The sequence below is a fragment of the Eptesicus fuscus genome, chromosome 15 (genome assembly GCF_027574615.1).
Source record: "Eptesicus fuscus isolate TK198812 chromosome 15, DD_ASM_mEF_20220401, whole genome shotgun sequence".
NCBI lineage: Eukaryota > Metazoa > Chordata > Mammalia > Chiroptera > Vespertilionidae > Eptesicus > Eptesicus fuscus.
The window spans coordinates 39,451,917-39,469,271 of record NC_072487.1 but is presented as its reverse complement, the minus strand read 5'-3'; the positions used below and the strand labels follow the sequence as shown (position 1 = coordinate 39,469,271).

The following is a 17,355-nucleotide window of genomic DNA, read 5'->3' as shown; positions in this document are numbered from 1 at the left end:
GGAAAATAGAAGAGCAGTATAGTTGACCTTTGAACAATGTGGGGGTTATTTGCACTGATCACCTGTGCTGTCTAAATGTATAACTTTTTTAAGATATATTTTTTTACTGAGAGAGAGAGAGAGAGAGAGAGAGAGAGAGAGAGAGAGAGAGAGAGAGAGAAAGAAACACGAGCCCACAACCCAGGCATGCTCTGAACGGGAATCAAACTGGCAACCTTTTGGTGCATAGGTTGATGTCAAACTAAATAGCAACACTGGCCAGGGCAAAATGTATAACTTTTGACTCCCTTAAATCTTAAACCAGTTTGGCTCGGTGGATAGAGCGTCGGTCTGCGGACTTGAAGGGTCCCAGGTTCAATTCCGGTCAAAAAGAAACCACAAAAAAACTTAACTTCTCTCATCATCTGAGGGAGATTGATTCCAGGACCCCTTTGGCTACCAAAATCTATGGATGCTCCAGTCTCTTATATAAAACTAGTAGCCCTGCGTACGAATCCGTGCACCAGTAGCTGGACAGTAGCTTGCTGCCACCCTCTAGTAGCTCTCCGCCCGCTGCCCCTCCCCCATAGCTCACTGCCCCACCCTCCTGCTGATCTGTGATCCAGTCGTTATGCTTCACGGGGTAATGACCATTTGCATATTATATCTTTATTATATAGAATGGCATAGAATAGTGAATGTAATTGGCCTTCCTCATTTGTGGGTTCCCAGCCTTGTATCAAAAATACTGTTGAGCCTGGCTGGTAGAGCTCAGAGGTTGAGCATCGACCCATGAACCAGGTCAGGGCACATGCCCAGGTTTCGGACTTGATCCCCAGTGAGGGGCATGCAGGAGACAGCTGATGGGTGATGTTCCATGGAAGATAACAGATATTTACTGTATAAGCATTAAATATGTCCTCAAATACATCAGTAAACTATAACAGATATTATTTCTTTAATATAGATGTACTGCAGGATGCCAGGTCTGCCAGAATTTAATCAGGTAAGACAGATAAATAAGATTTCTTTCAATTTTTAGGCACTGTGTTTCAAATTCATCGGAATAGTTTTCACACATCTTGAATGGACTCAATGAAAGGGCTTTATTGGTGCATTTTATTTCCTTTCCAAGGAAAATTTTAAAAATGAAATATGAGATATTTTTGAAGAAGCGTGAATGATTATTTGAATGTAATAGGTTACTTGAATTACCCAGACATGTAAATGGCTAAAGGCCCTTGACAAGAGCTTCTACCAATTGAAGTACTTATAAAGCATTACATTTTCATTTTATTATCTTGCATTTTATTTGGATAATGAAGATGCTTTGTGCACATACAACACTGTATTTAATTTATGACTTGTAAGTGATGTATGTGTCTACCAGGCTCCAAGTCTGACACTAATTCTGATGTGTGTTTTTTCCAACACCAAGTGTCAGATCCCACAGGTTAAGAGCTCAAGACTACTCCCCGCCTCCTACTCCCCACTTCAGATGCCAATTGAAAGCCTAAATTGTCAGTGCTTCTGACGGCTGGGCTATAGATTGGGAGTTCCCATGACCCCCTCCACAGTTCAGTTAATTTACTAGAGCAGCGTACATAACTCAGAAACATTTGCTTAAGTTTACCAGTTTATGATAAAGGATATTATAAAGAATACAGATGAACAACCAGATAGAAGAGATGCATATGGCAAGTTATATGGGAAGGAGCACAGAGCTTCGATGTCCTCTGCAAGTGTGCCACTCTCTCAGCACCTGCACGTATCCACCAACCCAAAGCTCTCTGACCCCATCCTTTTGGTTTTTTATGGATGCTTCATTACATGGGCATGATTGATCAAATCAGTGGCCATTGGCGACTGAGAACTTGCAGAACCTTTTATCACTCCTTCCAAGTAGGTTTAAGAAGCTCTGTGCCCATGTATATTGGAGATTTTTAGTTTTTATTTTAATTATTTTATTTTATTATTATTTTAATATATATCTTTATTGATTTCAGAGAGGAAGGGAGAGGGAAAGAGACAGAAACATCACTGATGAGAGAGAATCATTGATTGGCTGCCTCCTGCATGTCCCCTACTGGGTATCAAGCCGGAAACCTAGGCATGTGCCCTTGACCAGAATCGAACCTGGGGACCCTTCAGTCCGCAGGCTGACACTCTATCCACTGAGCCAAACCAGCTAGGGCTTTAATTATTTTATTATTAATTTTTAATCCTCACTTTCGGGGGGTAGAGGGGGGAAGAGAGAGAGAGAAGGAGGGAGGGAGAGAGAAACATCAATGTGAGAGAGATAGATGGGTTGGTTGCTTCCTGTCCTGAGCCTGAAACTGAGGTCCGTGGCCTTGACCGGGAATTAAACCCACAATCCTTTAGTCCACAGGCCAACGACGCTCTATCCACTGAGCCAAACTGGCTTGGGCTCAGTATTTTTTTAAAGCATTCTCTGAATCATTGTAATGTGCAGCTAAGGAAGTGAACCACTGAGGGTGTTCTAAACTTAGAAGATTATCCAGTGTGAAAAAATCCAATATAAATCTTAACGAGGCATTTAAAAATTATTAATGTACGTCACCTATACATTGCATTAGAGAAATGTAGAAACATTATATCTATTTTCTATTCTGAAATTGTGTTCTTTCTATTTTGAAATGTTTTTTTTACCCCAAATTTCAGGTGTTACTGTGGGCGATTGATTGGAGACCATCTTGGGATGGATTATAGCTGGACCATGTCAGCTGCCAGTGGTGGTGGAAAAGAACAATGGTCTGTTGAAAAGCACACAACAAAGAGCCCTACAGATACCTTTGGTACTATTAATTTCCAAGATGGCGAGCACATCCACCATGCCAAGGTTGGTTCATAACCCACATTATATTACTAGTTTCTCACAGAGGATATAACCTCCACAGTTTATCTCCTAATTATATCACCAAGTCTAGAGGATCAGATGACCAGGTTTTATTGCAAAGTAGATCCATGTTATTAGCCTCTTGACCTGATTTCCTTTATGTCTGAGAGGCATTCTTCCTTTCCCAAGTGTGGTATGGCCAGCTCTTTTTTGGATTGAGCTCTCTCAGCAAGCTTGTGCCCTCTGTGGAAGAGGGCTTATTGCTCTTGAGACAGTTGCCAAAGGGCTGCTCTTATGGAATGCAGAAAGTTACTACCAAACAGCAGGCATTAGCTGAAGCATGATTCTAGCAATTATTACTAACGTGTGGCTAGTCATGCCTGCTGTGTCCTCGTGAGAGCCTCTTCTCAGGAAGAAAATGGGGGAATTTCTTTCTGCCCTGAATTCTAGTACTGGGCTCTCCAGGCCAATTTTTCTAGTGTTCCTAATATGGTAAATTTGCATGCGATTTGCATAGTATTGACAGGTTAGCTATCTCCCAGATGTTTTCTCTTGAGCTTGTTAACCACATGCTGATTTATTAGAGGCAGTTTTCCCAGGGGAAAAGCTGGGTGGAAAGCTCAGAATCAGCTAGATTCTGGAGTGTGACCATCAGTTTGATGGGTTTGAAACAACAGTTCTTCATACTGCAATCATAATATAGTTTCACCATATAGTTCTATAGTAACCTTCATTTCCAGTTATTAACACTCTTGCATTTAACTTTGTGCGTTTTCTTTAGCTGGCAGGAAAACTGCCTTCATTCTCCTCTCTAATCCTTTTTGGAAGCTGATGCTTAATATGTATGTAATTACACTGTATATATATAATTTTTTTTCATCTATTTGACAAATATTTATTGGGTGCACATATTTTACTATGCCCCAAACAGCATGTGTTCCATGTACTAACATTGGTTTTGTTGGGGAGGAACAAACTTTCCTCTACTTTCAAGGTTCTCTGGCTGGTCTAATAGTCAAATAAATATGAGACAAATCAGTAAGAGAAAATAATCAAATTTAATACATACTTATGTATAGGAACCCTGCATATGTGAGAGAGTCAGAGCCCCACAAGCAGGAATGGCTCAGAGTAGAAAGGTGGATCTTGGTATATAAGACATCCTGAGCTAGGGATGAGGTAATGCATCTGGGGACTTCAACAGATCATTGCAGGGTGATAAGAAGAACAGACATTTAGTAAATAGAAGTTTGTCCTGCCCTATAGATAGCAGTTAAACGGAGGGGCTGAAGTTTCTCTTGAGCCTGAAGCTAAAATTGCCTTTAGCTCAAAGTAATCTGCATACCACGGAGGCACATCTTGGGGTGGCCAATCTGAACCCCAGTCTAGTGAAGGAAACAGGAAATAAATATACAATTACCACAGAGGGTGGGGATGCTCTGCAAAGGGAATACAGGTTATTTGAGGGAATAAAAAGGTTAACTCCTGCTTTTCTGAGGCTGTGGCAAGGAAGTCATCTGAAAGTAGGGACAGCTACACTGAGACCAGAAAGATGAGTAGATGTTGGGTGTGTGGTGAGGCTCATGGGTAAGAAAACTCCAGGCAAAAGCAATACCTTGTGCAAAGGCCAAGGTACATTTGGGAGAACTGAAAATATGGTTAGACAGACCCCCTGATCACAAATACATTTCACACTTAGCATTTGGCTCCTGTTCCATCCTATGGCAGCTGAGTGAGTGTTATTTGATCTCCAGAAGAGAAGTGTCTGTTCTTTATATTTAAGCCCAGAGTTGCCCTTCAAGTTTACCGTGAGCAGCAGGGAAGCTTGGAGAGCTGGGTTTTCATCTTCCTCTACTGCATTGGCCTTCCCAGTTGTTTCTCCCTACCACCACATTCCACAAAGAACTGGCGGTGAATCTTGGCCAGGCTGCGTCTACCTAACCTAGGAAAGGAGTTAGTTATAAAGGAGGAGGTGGGGAAAGAGTCATTAACCTTTAGCACAGTCTTTGGTTAGCCTTGGGGAGAAAGACTCTGGTGGCTGATAATTTAGTTAATCAAGGTTGTTTATCCTGAAATCTTAAGGAGAAATATCTTCTAGGACTTATAGTGGAAAGGAAGGGGCATCTGGGAGAAAGTTGGGGTAGAAAAAAGGTGAACTAAACCAGAGCTGCCCCCTCTGCCCTTATTCATTATTTGGAGAAACATAACTCATTTCATGAAGGCCAACTTGTACCTTTTTCCTATTACTTGATTATATAATAAAGCCATGACAATTCAGTCTTCTCACTTGTAAATTGAATCCTAGTTGTCCTTAGATTCTTTCTACGACCCACATTCTGTGGTGGCTGCACCATCATGATGTTCACAAATTACAATATTTTAATTATGACATAATAGGATTATGTTTTATGAATTTCTAAGGTAAATGGAAAATTGTTTTAAATTGCTATCACATTCTGGAGGATAACATGATAATTCTGATTTGTGTATCCACCTGTGGTTATTTTTGGTATAATTTTATAATTTATGTTTTTTTAAAATACGTTTTTATTAATTTCAGAGGAGAAGAGAGAGAGAGAGAGAGAAAGAAATATCAATGATGAGAGAGAATCATTAATCAGCTGGCTCCTGCATGCGCCCTACTAGGGATTGAGCCCACAACCTGGGCATGTGCCCTGACAGGAAATGGAACTGTGACCTCCTGGTTCATAGGTTAATGTTCAAACACTGAGCCACACCAGCTGGGCTAATTTATGTTTTTTTTTATTGCCCCGCTTTCTTCCTGTAAATTTGACTTATTCTTGCTGTTGGTTGGCTTATGCTTGAGGAAGGCAACTTGTCTTAATGTGATTTTAGTGGTCCGTATGTGGCTGCTTCTGCTGGAGAAAGAAAGCCAGTCAGACACTGTAACCTTGGGCAAAGTGCAGAATGCTTCTGGGGCTACCACTGGTGTGGATCTTCCTCTTCTTTCAGTTATATTGGCTAATAAAAAATATGACCCTTTTGTAAAAAGTATTTATTTTGGGATAATTATACATAAAGGAAATGGTTAGAATGTAAAATTTATAAGAAGTTAAATGTGGCCCTAGCTGGTTTGGCTCAGTGGATATAGCGGTGGCCTGCCGACTGAAAGGTACTGGGTTCGATTCTGGTCAAGGGCACATGCCCAGGTTTTGGGTTCGATCCCTGGTAGGGGGCGTGCAGGAGGCAGCCAATCAATGATTCTCTCATCATTGATGTTTCTCTATCTCTCTCTCCCTCTCCATTCCTCTCTGAAATAAATAAATAAAAAATGTTAAAAAACAACTTAAAAAAAAAGAAATTAAATGTGCATGCTCGTGGATCTTAATTTAAATTATGCAAATATATGAAATAGTCAAGTAAATTACAAGCCATAGCATCTATGAAAAATCCTGTTTCACTTATTTCTAAAAACTTTATTGTTTTGTTTCGTTTTTGTTAATCCTCACCAGAGGATATTTTTTCCATTGATTTTTAGAGAGAGTGGAAGGGAAGGAGGGAGGGAGGAGGAGGAGAGAGAAACATCGAGGTGAGAGAGATACATTGATTGGATGCCTTCCGAACACGCCCTGACCAGGGCTGGGGATTGAACCCGTGACCCTTGGGTGTGCAGGCTGATGCTCTAACCACTTAGCAACACCAGCCATGACTCTAAAAACTTTTTTAAGCGGGTTTGCTGGAGTAGTGATTTTTGCCACTTTGAAGTGTTTCTGCCTCACCTGAGACCTTCTGAGAACATTGGTGGGCCAACCTTGGAAACCAGAGGAAGGCTTCCCACTGTGACTTGTAATTCCCAGAAGGAACTGAAAGGGCGTGTGGGCTCCGTTCAGAGTAAATATTTCCATTATGTGAAGATGAACTTTTGAAGAGATCTCAGACCTTGCCTTTCAAGTTTTGGTTATTTTAATTGCCTTTCTATGTGTTTATTATTACCTGGCATGTGTTTCTCACTATTTTATACACATGTGTATGTGCTTATCTTCCAGTATATTAGAACTTCTTATGATACAAAGTTGGATCACCTGTTACATTTGATGTTGAAAGAGTGGAAGATGGAATTGCCAAAGCTGGTGATCTCTGTCCACGGGGGCATCCAGAACTTCAAGATGCCCTCCAAACTCAAAGAGATCTTCAGCCAGGGTCTGGTCAAGGCTGCGGAGACAACGGGAGCGTGGATAATAACTGAAGGCATTAATTCTGGTAAAGTACACTCCCTCGTTACACATCTTTTTTCAATTCCCTCTTTCTAACTGTGAATCAAGCAGTATGACAGCTCATGTCCACTCTGCAGTGCTCCCAGGATGTGGTGGCATGAGGAAGAAAGATGAAAAGCATAGTGACTGGCAAAGTAACCCAGAAGAACCCTAGACCTTTCCTGGAATGTGTTTTTACTATTGTTAAAATACGCTATTTTTATATAACGTTGGGTAAGAGTTTCTGGTAAAAGGAAAATGTGCTTCAGACTATGGTGAGGTTAAAAAGGACATGGAATCCACGCAAGTATGTAGTATGTGGGCATGGACATGAGCTAAACTCACCATGGTTAAGTTCCAAGGCAATGGAAATCAGTGAGGCATGCAGCAATTGCATTGAGTGTATTGGTCATGTGGAGATAATTAACTTCACGATTGTCATTTCACTCATTGTCTCCATCACTGATTCTTTCATATTCCTTGAAATCTGACATTCAAGGACTTTATATAGTCGTCTCTGAACCTCTAACGCTACTCCTTCGCATCAGTATTTGTGAACTGTCTTCACATTAGAGACTTACTTGGGGGCTTCAAAAAAATACAGATGTACAGACTTGACCCCAGATTAGAGTTTTTCAGGGTGGAGCTTTTTAAGTGTGTCTAATGTGCAGCCAGGGTTGAGAACTTGCAACTTTACTAACCTCCTCTGTTAACAATCTCTTGTTATGATTCTGGCACCAGTTCTGAGGTCTGGATTCTTTCTCAACACATTCTTTGACACCAGCTGGGTGTCCCATAATTCAACTCAATTCTGACACTCTATCTGGAAACGGCACTAGATTCCACGGGTTAAAGGCTCAGGCCCACAAGCCTGTCCCCCCTTCAGATGCCAATCATAAGTCCAGGTTGTTACCTGTAGTTCTGACCAACTGGCTAGAAATCAGAGGTCCCCAAAGCACACTTCTTTGGTTCACTTAATTTGCTAGAGTGGATCACAGAATTTAGGAAACCAGTTTACTCACTAGATTACCAGTTTATTATTAAAAAATATAACTCAGAATCCCTCCCAGTCTCTGCCCCCTCCAAAGTTAACCACTATGCTGACTTCTAACACCATGATTAGTTTTTCTTGGTTTTATATTTTATATAAATGGAATCATAAGATGTGTACTAAAATATATATTTTAGTCCTGACGATCCTGCACTAAGAACTCAGCCACATTCACTGTCTTCCAAGAATCTGAAACAATAATTATCGCAATAAAATGTACACGAGAAACAAGCAGATTACCCATTAATGACAAGCCAAATCCCTTGGTTTTATTTTGCTTTGTTTTCAACCATTTGCTTCCTTCATTCCTTTCAGTCAGAAGAAATGATTTGTTAAATCAGCATGTGTAGCTCAATGACCAGCAGAATTATAGGCCCTGGCCTCTAGCTCAAAACCAGGAAGAGAGCTAATACACAGACTCATCCATACCTATACAGAAAAGCATAGAATGTTACAAGTGGTATAGGCAGTAAACACTATGAAGATTAAGAGACAAAAGTTGGAAGAGATGCATAGGGCAAGTTATGTGGGGGGGAGGGGCACAGAGCTTCCATGCCCTCCCCTCTTCTCCACATGTTCACCCACTGGAAGCTCTTTAAACCCTGGCCATTTGGTTTTTATGGAGGCTTCATCACATTGGCATGATTGATCAAGTCATTGGCCAGTGCTGATTGAATTAATCTCAGCAGTCTACCATCCCTGGAGGTCAGGGGGTGGAACTGAGAGTTCCAGCCCTCAAAACGCTTGGTTGGTTGTCCTGGCAAACAGCCCCATCCTTTGGTGCAGTCCAAAAGTCACCTCATTAACATAGGTACCTTTGTTACTCTCATCACTTAAGAATTTCCAAGGGTTTAAGGAGCTCTGTGTCAGGAATATATTTCTTATTATGCATCACAGTATCACAGCATGGTTTTTCATTTTTCTTTTATTTCTCTCTCTTTTAATTTTGATTGGTCCTAGCCATTGTCTCCTATTAATTTCAGCCCATCCTTTAAGAGCTACATTGGATGCCAACATAACCATGAAGCATTCTCTATCTCAACTCACTTTTGCCTCTTAATCTCCATAGCGTTTACTGCCTATACCACTTGTAACATTCTATGCTTTTCTGTATAGGTATGGATGAGTCTGTGTATTAGCTCTCTTCCTGGTTTTGAGCTAGAGGCCAGGGCCTATAATTCTGCTGGGCATTGAGCAACACATGCTGATTTAACAAATCATTTCTTCTGACTGAAAGGAATGAAGGAAGCAAATGGTTGAAAACAAAGCAAAATATAACCAAGGGATTTGGCTTGTCATTAATGGGTAATCTGCTTGTTTCTCGTGTACATTTTATTGAGGTAATTATTGTTTCAGATTCTTGGAAGACAGTGAATGTGGCTGAGTTCTTAGTCCAGTACTTATTTTATTTCCAGTACAAAAGGGGTGGTTTGGGAAGTTTTGCAGAGTTCAGAAAAAGGTAGGCTTGGGCAAGGCTAACTAACTGCATCATGCATTATGTGCTTTATTTTAGTTATTGCCTTTTTTTTTTTTTTTAACATTTTAGGTTAGGATCAATTAAGGAACACAAATATAAGAGTGGGAAGACTATTGAAATAGGTTGTATGAACAAAGAAATGAGAAATGAGACATGCTTGGAGCTTCCTTAAACAATAACTAGGTTCCCCCTAGCTTGATCGTCAGTTGGCTAGTCATCCTGATATGCCAAGGTTTTGGGTTCAATCTCTGGTCAGGACACATGTAAGAATCAACCAATGAATACATAAATAAGTGGTTACAACAAGTAGTTCTCTCTCTTAAGAAAAATCAGATTTCCTGGTTTGGAATCCAAGATCTACAATTGCAAGCTTTATAACCTTGAACTAGTTAACTTAACTTCTTTGTGCCTTAATTTTTATCTATAAAATTGACTAATGTACAAAGAAAGTTTCTACTTAAAGTGTAAATACATGTAAAACACTTAAAAAGAACATCTGGTGCATAGTAAGAGTTGGCTGTTATGATTATTGCTACTAGTAATCCCAGAAGGGCAAACATTAATGTACTAGAGGCCCGATGCACGAAATTCGTGCAAGCGTAGGCCTTCCTTCCCCTGGCTGCCGGCACCGGCTTCCCTCTGGCACCTGGGACCCAGGATTCCCTCACAGCCCTGGCTTTGTCTGGAAGGTCATCCAGAAGGACATCCTGTCTAATTAGCATATTATGCTTTTATTATTATAGATTAGCTCTGGAATCTTTGTGTATATAAAACTATTAAAATAATTTGCCTCAATGAAGCACAGGACAAATCTGAAGAATGTTTTCCTGGGACATTGCAGAAGGTTAGAGAAGAAAAAATCCTTAGAGCATTTATGATTTCAGGGCTGGGCTTTGCAGGACATTCTGGTCAGACAAGTGTGGGGGCCATAACATCACTGAGGTGGTAGGAGAGGAGAATTGTTCAGGTAAAGAGGTCAGTGAGAGGAATAAGAGGTGTCAAGAGGGAGTAGAGGAAGCCAAGATACAGAACCTAATTCCACTGTGTCAACAACTTTTCCTAAAATGGCCTTTTGTACAATTTGTCTTTTTCTGGGACTCATGGTATTTTTTTTCATGATTTGTGAGTTAAAGCTTAACTTCTAAACTGGTTGTTCATAGGAGTGTCCAAACATGTTGGGGATGCCTTGAAAGCACATTTCTCCCAGTGCTTGAGAAAAATCTGGACAGTTGGAATCCCTCCGTGGGGTGTCATTGAGAACCAGAGAGATCTTATTGGAAAAGATGTAAGTAGACAATCCTTTCACAACAAAAGGAAACGGACATGTATCCAATTGCCAACTTAGCGCTATACCTGTATATCTAAAGGACATCTGGAATGTAATATATTCAAAACCAACTCCTGGCCTCCTACTGCCTCCCTTTCCCTACCTTCGAAAATGACAAGCCCATCCCTGCAGTTGTTCAAGGAAAAAACCTTGGACTCATCCTGGAATGATCTCTGTTTCATGCCTCAGACCTGATCGATCACTAAATTATCTCAGCTTTAGTTTAAAAATATATCCAGAATCTGACCTCTTCTGTTACTGAGCAGGTCCAAGCTACCATTTTCTGTCACCTGGATGAATATTAAAGCCTTCTCTACTTTCCTTCTTGTCTCTTATTACAGTCTATTCTGAACACAGTAGCCAGGATGATTCTTCTAAAATATAAACTAGATCATGCTACTCTGTGAAAAATCCTTCAGTGGATCCAGTCTCACGCAGATTAATAGCCAAGCTTCTTGCTGTGGCGTGCATGTAGTGAAATAAGGGACATCATGATTTGGCCCTTCTCTTCTCTCATCTCATACTATTCTCTGCTTCATTCATTCCTGTGTATTGATTCTCTGGTTCCATTAGTTTGTTTTTCTAAAGGGAATAGACTTGTCTAATTAGGTTTATGACTAATGAATATTTTTGGTAAGAATCTCAGATATTACAAAAGGTCTGAAGAAGAAAGATAACTCCTGTTAATGCCTTGGTGTGTATTATTCCATATGTATAAATGTGCATATGTACAGTAAAAAAAGTTTGTATGTAAAATAAGTACCGTATTTTCCGGCGTATAAGACGACTGGGCGTATAAGATTTTCCTGGGTTAAAAGGTCGTCTTAATACGCCGGACAATACGGTAATAGTAAATAGGCTTTTCACCCAAGTCTCTCTCATGAATAGAGTGTCAGGTACCGTAATAATAGAAACCCACTACTATGAATCTGTTTTTTAGCTTAACTGTTTAGCATAGTTATTTTTCTATGTCAATTAATATAGACATGCTTATGGTTTATTTTAACTTCCATTTTGGAAAATTTAAACATATTAAAGAGTATATAGATTAGAATAATGTACTCCTATATTCCCATCTCCTGGCTTCAAATTATGAACTTACAGTCAATTTTATTTCATCTATTTCCTTATCTGCTCCACACCTCCTTCCTCTGTTATTTTGAAGCAAATTCCTGACATTAAATAATTTCATTGGTAAATATTTTAATAGGTATTTCTAAAATATGTGGACAATTAGAAATGTAGTAGTCACATTGCCATGATCATACCTAAAAATTAACAATAATTCCTGAATATCATAAAATATCCAGTCTGTGTTCAAGTTTCTGATTGTTTTATAATTTTTTAGTTGTTTGATTTCATTATCCAAAAAAGTTCCCTGCATTGTGATGGGTTGATAAGACTTTGAGTCACTTATTTGTTTAATTGAGTCACTTTAAATCACCTTTAATCTATAGATTTTTCCCTCCATCTCCTTTTTTTTTTTTTGGTCAATTTATTTGTTGAAGACACTGGGTCATCTGTCCTAAAGAGTTTCCCACAATTTGGACTTTGCAGATTTAACCTCTTATAGAAGGGTTTAGTCTGTTTCTCTGTCTCCTATAAATTGGTAGTTTGATCCAAAGATATGATCAGATTCAGGTTCTATTTGTGCAAGTTTACACCACAAGAGGAGATGTGTCCTTCCCTGGTAGCATATGATATCTCATTTTATGATGTCATTGCCTACATTCATTATTTCAATAGGGTTGCAAAATGCTTATATATATTATAGTGTTCTTTCTTTCTTCATTTATTAGATTGAACACTCCATAGAGGAAAACATTTTATTATTAGCCATAATTTACCTTGTGGTACACTTGTATAGAAGAGGGTAGAATAAATGCTTGACTCTTTCTCTTTATTTACCAGTTTATGAAACAATAAGTTTGTTATCTACCATCCTCCAAGGTGAGCCATATATAGATATAGATATATTTTTTTAATTCATGAATTTAAACATATTTAATATATTTGAATCCATTACAGTTATTATTCTTAGTCGTGCTCACATTGTCTCCTTTTGCCCAGTGGAGCCTTTTTGAGTTGTCTCTGCAGTTCTTTTAACAAAAATAATTCTAGTCATTTTTCATAGCTTCCTGGCGTTTTGGTATAAAAAATGTTCCAGGCTCATTGTATATATTTTTTGCTTCTGGAGAAATGGATGTGTGCTTTTAGTGGGAAATAGTACTAACAGACCAAATTCTGGAGGGCTAGGAGTCCATTTTGATTTTTTGTGCCTCATAGTATTCCACTGTATTAAAGTACTATAAATTTATTTAACTACTCCTCTAGTATTATTCATTTAAATGATTTCCTGTTTTTCACTATTGCAAAAATGATATTAATGTTGTAATAAGATATATAAATCTTCTCTTGCAATTTTAATAGTACTTCATTGTATTTACAGATGAGTAGCTTCTGTTGAAACCAACTTTTACAGAATCCTTATTTTTAAAAAAAATTGTTGACAGTATTACAGATGTCCCCATCCCCACCCCCCATTTACTCCCCTCTACCTAGCCCCTGCCCCACCCCAGGACACTATTGTCTGTGTCCATGGGCTATGCATAAGATATATAAATCTTTGAAGTTAGCTGGCTTTATTTCCTTCAAAGTAATTCTCAAAGTAGAGTGTTTTGGCTAGTTGGCATCCACCTTTCAAAATGTTACTCATTGGCTTCCAGAAAGGTAGTAACAATTGACATTTCTACCAATAGGGTGTGAGGGTGTCCAATCCTCTGTTCCATTGCTAGCTCTGGGTATTCTGGCCTTTGAAAAACTTTGCCATCTTGATCGGTATGAAATAACACCTACTTGTTCTTACTTACATGTCTTTTGAACACTAATGTTGTTTCTGAGCATTTTCTTTTTTTTTTAATGTATTTTATTGATTTTTTACAGAGAGGAAGGGAGAGAGATAGAGAGTTAGAAACATTGATGTGAGAGAAACATTGATCAGCTGCCTCCTGCACAGATGTGCCCGCAACCGAGGTACATGCCCTTGACCGGAATCGAACCTGGGACCCTTGAGTCCGCAGGCTGACGCTCTATCCACTGAGCCAAACCAGTTTCGGCATTTCTGAGCGTTTTCAAGCATGGTTATTGTTTTTGAAAGACCTTTTATATTGTGTCTGTTCACATTTCTGTTTGTCATGTATGCTGAGTTTCCTCCAGTTTTTTAAAATATCATTTATGATCATTCCATAAATAAAAATATATATATTAAATCTGTCAATCATTTGCTCTTTGTTTCTGGCCTCAGTGTTACCTTTTGAAATTATAAAGGTAACTTTTTAAGAATAATGCAAGTTCAATAGCACGGGCACACCCCTTGCTCAGCAAGATAAGCCTACTGACCATTATTTAGGAATAATGTTTGTAAAGCTTATAGTGCTTTTTATATTCATTATTTCTTTTTAAGTCTCTGATGTAGAAATTCTTGCCATCTTCATTTATACATGAAGAAAATTAGTCTCAGAAAGGAGGTAGAGATTACCTAGAAGTAGTTAGAAGAGTCTGGACTTAAATTTGGGCTCTCCAATTCCAAATCCTGTCCTCTCATCTTGAAAAACAATTAAGAATGGGAAGAGCATAAGGAAGAGTCAGTAAATGTTAACGATCTGGATGTTTTATATAGAATGAATTGCCATTTGGTTGTCTGCTGCTACTCATCTCATTTGGAATACTAGAAAAAAAATCACTGTCAAAATATTATTCTGGAATAGATCTTCTAAAGGCATGTTTTCTGGACAATGATGTAATCTGTGTAAAGATGCAGATTCTTGAACTGTTTTTCAATCTTCTGAAGCAAGGTAAGTACTGAAATTGAAAAGAAGTACTCAGAACCATTTTTAGCAATGTGGCAGTGCTGTGACATCCAAGCTTATCTTGCTGAGCAAGGGGTGTGCCCTTGCTATTGAACTTGCATCATTGAGTCTCAGGAGCAGAACTGCATACTAGTCACACATAGTAGGACATATCGGTCCATAAAAAATGGGAAATTTAAAAAACACACAAATTGATCCTTCCCCACAGATAGCTTGAAAAGCACTGTTCTTGCTAGCAAGTTGTGCTTTTCAACCTCAACAAGAACAAACCTCTGTAGTGCATAGAGACAGGCCTTTGGAGCAGCGGAACTGAGGGAAGGACCTTGAGCTCTGACCCTCCCTTGTCCTTGCAGGTGGTGTGCCTGTACCAGACCCTGGGAAACCCCCTCAGCAAGCTCACTACACTCAACAGCATGCATTCCTACTTCATCCTGTCCGATGACGGGACTGTGGGCAAGTATGGGAATGAGATGAAGCTCAGGAGGAACCTGGAAAAGTACCTTTCTCTGCAGAAAATACACAGCTGTGAGTACCACAGGGGTCCAGCCAGCAGGTCCTGCTGTGGAGCTGGCTGCTCCATTGCCATCTGTATAGAGGGGAGAGGTCCAAGGTAGCCCCTGCCTTAATGTGTGTGAGCCCACAACCAGAAGGAAACAGGATGTGCGGTGGTACGGAGCTGTGAGTGACAGTTGGGAGAAAGGAAAAATATATAGTATTTTATGAGGGACAGTATAGACCGGGGAGGTTTTGTGGAAGAGTGGGGACTTTAGCAGAGCGTCTAGGAGTTTTTAGGATTGGATGCATGGAGGAAGAAAGGAGGGGATGGGATTGGTTGAAGAGCAGGAAGGAGACTGGCCTGAGAAGACCAGGGGTGTGACCTTTGATACTCAGGGGAGATGACGTTTTATATGTGGGTAGGGTTGCCCCAGACAGGGAAGAGGTTGAAATCAGACAGAGCTTTTAGAAATAGGAACCATAGAAGGTATCCATGCTGTGCCCTGCTCACAGTGGTGCTTTGAGATGGCCATTTGGTAGTATCTACAGGAGGGAGAGGTGAGCGAGGGCCACTTTCGGTGAGCATCCTTGAGTGGAGAGGTGGGAATCCTTGTAGGGAGGAGGAGGGCTGGGTGCTGCCTGGAGAAATGGAGACTTTTTGTTCAAGGCAGCAGGAGGTGGGATGCTGCCTCTTTGATGAGTTAAATCTTCCACAAAACATTCCACCTTTTGGGGCAGAGGGCCAGGGAGCAGGAAGGCCTCGGTGGGCATAAGTCATCTTCAGCCTTTGACTTTCGGCTGGGAAAGGCTGCACATCTTTTGAATTTGGGGTCTTGATCCCCTGAGGCAGCAGAATTTAGTGAGGTCAGACAGATCAAAGCTCTGTCATTTATTCCCTGAAACCTTGGACAATAGAGTTAACAACTGTCAAATTGTGTTCTTAATATAAAATGCAAGGAACTCTCCACTTCTACCTTTTGTGGGGAATGTTAATGGAGATAAAATGTGTTAGATGTACCTGGAATGGTGCTGGATACATAGTATGTCCTCAATAAATGTCTCTTCCTCCCTTCCTTCCTTCCTTCCTTCCTTCCTTCCTTCCTTCCTTCCTTCCTTCCTTCCTTCCTTCCTTCCTTCCTTCCTTCCCCCCTCTCTCCTTTCTTTTTCTGTTTTAATCTCTAAACCAAGAGCACAGGAGTTTTCACTTGGAACTACACACCTGAGGCCAGTGTCTGTTTCTTTCTTTCCTTTTTCTTTGGTACAGGGATCATCTCCTAGTTGGGTTGGGGGGCGTGCACTGGACTCTGGGAATTGTGCCCACTTAGAGCTTAGTGTGAATGAAGGTTGGAGGCTCCTTTACCTTTAGGTCAGGAAAGGGGAGAGAGGATCAGGTGTGGGGCCCTCTGTGGGTTGGGGGTGGATAGGGGAAGGGAGAGCCACAGAGACGAGGACAGGTCAGGGATTGCCCTGAAGGGATCTGAAATATCAGTTACCTGGAATGTCCTGTTGCCACTGTTGACCTGTGTTCACCACAGAAATTGTTCAGGGGTCTGTACAGCACTATAATGTGTGCCCCAGGAGAGCAAAGTCTTTGTCTTTCTTATTTCCTACCGATTTCCCATTTGCGGATGAGTGAAAGCAGCCACTTACCAATACTGGCAAGGAACATTCCTGCTTTCAAAGACCTTGAAACTTCACATTTATTAGGAGGGTTTCAGTGCTTGTGCAGGAAGAATGTGGAGTCAATATCAGTGGACTGTTAACATTTATAAATTCTATGGAGAACCAATATTAAAACAGCAAAAATAGTAAGCCACCAGCACACACGCACACACACATACACACCCCCCAAACATATACACACACATATAAACATACACACACACAAACATACACACACACACACACACACACACACACACGTGCATGGAAGAAAGGAAGGAGGTAAAAGCCCTTAACAAACCCCACATTCTTAGTTATCAAAGCTGATTTTTATACCTACCATGATCACTAGAAGGCTATTATGTTTATATTTGTCATTGATGTGATTAAAAAGGGATTTACTTGGATATAATGAAAATACTTA

The 17,355-nt window shown here is 40.1% G+C and overlaps 1 protein-coding gene across 1 annotated transcript in view; it reads left to right on the top strand.

Moving 5' to 3' along the window:
* TRPM6 (transient receptor potential cation channel subfamily M member 6) overlaps positions 1-17,355 on the top strand; it is a 110,289-nt gene that overhangs the window by 9,485 nt on the left and 83,449 nt on the right. Inside the window, exons 4-8 of the mRNA XM_054726988.1 lie at positions 947-985; positions 2,662-2,839; positions 6,844-7,057; positions 10,739-10,863; positions 15,128-15,299. Of these exons, the coding sequence (XP_054582963.1) occupies positions 947-985; positions 2,662-2,839; positions 6,844-7,057; positions 10,739-10,863; positions 15,128-15,299 (728 nt within the window). The remainder of the gene's footprint in view (positions 1-946; positions 986-2,661; positions 2,840-6,843; positions 7,058-10,738; positions 10,864-15,127; positions 15,300-17,355) is intronic.